The sequence below is a fragment of the Belonocnema kinseyi genome, chromosome 6 (genome assembly GCF_010883055.1).
Source record: "Belonocnema kinseyi isolate 2016_QV_RU_SX_M_011 chromosome 6, B_treatae_v1, whole genome shotgun sequence".
NCBI classification, from domain to species: Eukaryota; Metazoa; Arthropoda; class Insecta; order Hymenoptera; family Cynipidae; genus Belonocnema; species Belonocnema kinseyi.
In genome coordinates, this window is record NC_046662.1 from 3,781,134 (window position 1) to 3,786,123 (window position 4,990).

The 4,990-nt window shown below is 22.5% G+C and overlaps 1 protein-coding gene across 1 annotated transcript in view; it reads left to right on the forward strand.

The window, feature by feature from the left end:
* Positions 1–614: 614 nt before the first annotated feature.
* LOC117174521 (tumor protein p63-regulated gene 1 protein-like) overlaps positions 615–4,990 on the forward strand; it is a 19,987-nt gene continuing 15,611 nt past the window's right edge. Inside the window, exon 1 of the mRNA XM_033363714.1 lies at positions 615–830. Coding sequence (XP_033219605.1) covers positions 722–830 — 109 coding nt within the window. The 5' untranslated portion in view covers positions 615–721. The remainder of the gene's footprint in view (positions 831–4,990) is intronic.

The window sequence follows — 4,990 nt, forward strand, 5'->3', positions numbered from 1 at the left end:
TAATTTGTGTTCCTTTCTATGTTATACCAAATTTTTGTATGATTCTCATGTAAGTCAAGGTTAATTTTGATGATATGTATAGTATTCCATATTTGGGGTACCCATTCCATATTCAGGTACCTTTATCATCATTTAGTTTAAAAAAAAATTATCACTTAAATGTAGTGAATGTTACCAAAACTTGTTACCAAATGAAGCGCAAATATCTATTTGATAATAACTACTACACAAAGTTTTTTATTTATAACTTTGTGCCACATTATGCTTAAAAAACAAAATGGTATTCCATATTTGGTCACTTTCCTTTACTTATAATTACTTATAACCTATCAGAGAGAGGGAGAGAGAGAGAGAGAGAATATGGGAGAGCCTTCTCATATCTCTTTATTAATTAGATCTCATGACCGAATTCCTTAATTTATTATTTTAAATCGATAAAATGTTGGTACTATTATCCTATAAATATAATAAACCAAAAGTCCATATATAGTTTTATTTCTAGTTTATAGAATGACCGATTCTATTACAAATACCTTTGACCGGATTCCCATCCCTGGAGAAAGGCGTCGCGACCTAGCGGCTAGCGGGATAAACTTTTTTGAGGTCTCCTATCTACATGATATTAATCAAACCGCAAGTGACCGCACGAACAAATTATTTGACAGTTTGACATGTCCTAAAAAAGATAACAAAGCAGCATTAAATTGACATTTCTTAAATCATGTTGGATGATGCTTGCCTCGATGAAGGTCCCGGGGTTAATTTTGAAACATCAACCCTGGAAATGAAGAAGGAAAGTCAAAATGAAAACTCTACAATCGTCAATACAGGTATGTGTTTGTTATTGTTTCTATATATGCATATATAACTATTTCGACCCTTTATGGATATTTATATATTCAAAGATATCCTTGAAGCTTGCACTTCAACCATGAAAGAACTCTTTAACCTCAATTTAAAGGATTTCAAGTTTGCCAACAAACTTTTCCTAATTAGTAATTCGTTCTAAAAATGTGTATATATTTTTAATCTTTTTAATTAACAATTGCAAGAATTAATGGAATAGTTAGTTAATAAATAATTTGAATAAATTTTGCTTTTCTAAAAGTTATTTCTCGCATATTTTTTCCGGATTCGTATACCTATAATTAGATTATTCTCTAAGTCAATATCAGGAAACTCGTATGTAGGTTCCACTTTTATCATTTACATACCTAGAAATATTGAGTGGGGATTATAATAAATAGAAAATTAATGTCAATAGTTCATGAATGACAAGCGATGAACGAATCCCTTTAATAATTTATAGTTAAAATTTTAAAATATCTTTAAATCATCTACATTTATTTACAATAAAGCAATAGTATAGTTTTTTTAAATATATATTTTAATATAAATTATGAAAATGATATTTCTTTATCGTATAGGCTTCACAGTTTTTATCCTATCTTCCCTTTTTTTCACTTTCACTTTAATGGGAACAGAATTAATAGAACCCAAAAAGAAAATATAATTATTTTTGGTTCAAAGTTAATTGTTCAGTTCTTTTTGGTTGGAAATTGGACGATTTTGTTAAAAATTAATTTTATTTCAATAAAATTTAACAATTTTTTTTAATTCGTTTTTTCATTCAATTCTTTTTTTGCTTGAAAATTTCACTATTTTCTTAAAAATTAATGTTTATTTATGAATATTTAACTATTTCTTAAATTTTTTGTTTTGTTTGAAAATTAATCCTTTTAATGGAATATTTAACTACTTGTTCTATTTTTAATTTATTTAAGTTTTTCTTTTTTCGAAAATTAGCTATTTTGTTAAAAATTAATTTTATTTCATGAAAATGTACCTATTTTTTTAAATATTCGTTCTTTTTTGTTTGAAAATTAATTTTTTTCACTCACAATTTGACTTTAATTTTAGATTGAAAATGTGTATTTTTGATTGAAAACTTAAATTATTTTTTACTTGAAATTTAATAAAAAATTATGGAATTTATACAAAAACGACAAAAAAAGAATTTTAAAACCAAAAAGACGATCTTTCAACAAATAAAGATTTTTCAGTCAAGAATGAAATTAAAGTTTATCTAAATTTTCAAACGAAAAATATGCCTTCAATAAATTTTCAAAAAAAAATTTGTTTAACAATGTTGAATACTTAAGCAATGAATAATTTCTAATCACAAAGTTCAATTTTCATTTAAAAAATGAATTTTAAATCAAATAAATAAATTTTCAAGAAAAAAAAAATTGAATTTTCTGGTAAAAAAAATTTCAATTAACTGTTCATTATCGAAACATGGATTTTTAAACAAGAAATAGGTTTCTACGAAAAATAATTTCATTTCAAATAAAAAAGACGATTTTCTCATAAATTACGATGACTTTTTAATAATATTTTTGAATTCTCTAAGAAATAGTTCCATTTTTATTTAAAAAAAGAATACATTTTCTCTTAAAACCAAGAAAGATTGCAGTGGACTTCTCAAATTCAGAATATAAATTTTTAACAAAACATAAGTTTCTACCAAAAAAAAATTGAATTTTCAAACCAAAAAGACGAATTTTTTCAATAAAAAAAGGTTAATTTTAAACAAAATAGTTAAATTCTCTATCAAATAGTTACATTTTTATCTAAAAAGATAAAATTTTAATTTTTGATTGAAAATTTCTATTTTTGGTTGAAAATTTAAAGTATTTTTTAGTTGAAATTTAATTTTTTAAACTGAAAATTACCTATTCCATTTTTGGTTGAAAATTGATCTCTTTTAGTCATAATGTCAATTCTTTTTTTTTTAATTAAATTTTTTTATGGAATATCTCTACTATTTCATTTTTTGTTGAGAATTTATTTTTTATAATACATTCTTTTATTTTGTGGTTGAAAATTATTTTACCTTAAAATTTAACAATTCCATTTAGGGTTTAAAGTTCAATTACTTGATAGAGAATTTGACTATTTTCTTTAAAATTCATATTTTTTTACTGAAAACATTTGTCTTTTTGAATTCAAAATTCAATTTACTTTTTAGACACTTTTATGTTAAAAAATGCATCCTGTTCGGTTGAAAAAAAATCGTCTATTTGGATTGAAATTTCCATTTTTTGGTAGAGACCTATTTTTTGTTAAAAAATGCATATTTTAAATTTATAAGTTGAAAACTCAATTTTCTTTTAGATTTGGAAATTAATCGGTTTTGGTTGAGGATTCAAATATTGTGTTTAAAATTCGCCATTTTTTGTTAGAAAATTAATCTTTTTGTTTGAAAATTCAACTTTTGCATTTTTGGCTGAAAGGTCATTTTTTTTTTTGTTAAAAATGCAATACTTTTACTTAAAATGTAGAAATGTAAAGATGTATAGTCCGAAATTTCAAAGATTTTTTTAGACAAGTGTATTAATTTTATTTGCTGGAAAAGGGAGTACACTTCATTTTTCAGGGTGGCCGCTGGGCCGGGAAACCGAGAATTTTTTGAGACCGGAAAATGACAGTTTTTTTACCGGGAATTGTACAAATTTTTAGAAGAAAAATCTGTTCAAGTTCGATTTCAACCGTTTTTAAATAATTAGTCAAATTGTTATGTTTTTCAATTATGCTATTATTTAGCTTGCAATGCGTGATTCCAAATTTTTTTACATTAAAATTTTCTATTTAAAATTTTTATTTTTAAGCTTACATTTTTAATTTAAAGAATTTTTAAATGCTTTCTTAAAGACTTGAACAAATAAAAAATAAAACCCTGTCGTGTTGAAAGTTTTGGATAAAAAACATTTTTATTTAATAAATAAATTAAATTTTTTTAAATTTATCTGTACTTTAAGTAATAAAAAGTGAAGAGAAACGATTTGACAAAAAGATTTTAAATCAGTTCAAAATTTAAGAATTTTCTGATTTTAACGTTAAACCTTAAACGGTTTCAATTTGAAAGTCTTAGTCATTAAACAAATGTGAACGTGTGATTGAAAGTTTATAAACTATTTTAAATTTAAAAATAACTTTATAATAATATATTCTTAATTAAATGACTTTATTACATTTAAAATATTGTTTTAGTCTAAAATATTCAATTTTTAACCTATTCAATTTGAAATTTTTAATTAAAAAAAAGATTAATTATTGAATATTTAGCAATATTTGCATTTTTATTTAAGATAAGTAAATTGAAACCAAATATTTGAAAGTAAAGAATCTTTAACTGAATTGTTTAACATAGAAAAATTAGAATCTTTAAAATGTTATTTTTTTACATCCATATTGTGAAGAAATGTTCTAAAATGTGCAGGATATTTTGAAAATTGTAGAAAAAAATCAATTAATTTTCATATATCAATATTTAACGTTTCTGGCTTAAAATTAAATAATTTTGCAAATTTTAAAGTTCGTTGATTGATTGTTTAATTTAGAGCATTGAAAATGATTCATCAATGTTTAATGTTTCTAGCTTAAAATTCTTTAAAATTATATAATTTTGAAAATTTTAAAGTTCATTAATTGATTTTTTAAAGTCTGTTTAAAGTTCATCTTTTTTGTAGTAAATTAATTTTTTTGTTGAAAAATTCATCTTTCTAGTTGAAAATTCAACTTTTTTGGTTCAGAATTCTTGAATTTTGTCAAAAATTCATTTTTTTTCGTTACACAATTGATCTTTCTGTTTAAAAATTCATATTTTTGGTTAAAAATTCAACAACTAGTTTAAGTCGAACTATTTTCTTAGAAAATTAAAAAAAAGACAATTTCTTTCTGAAAAATTCAACTTTTTCGTTGAGAATTCTTGAATTTTATTAGAAATTCATCTTTTTTTTGTAATAAATTAATCTTTTTGTTTAAAAATTCATCTTTTTTAGTAGAAAGTTCAACTTAACTTAAAAAGACTTTAAACTTTAACCACTTTCATAAATACAAGATTTTCTGAAAATTGTAGAAAAAATTCAATTCTTTTTGATAGATATTTAGAAGTTTTAATAAAATTTCCAAAATAATTAAAAAATTA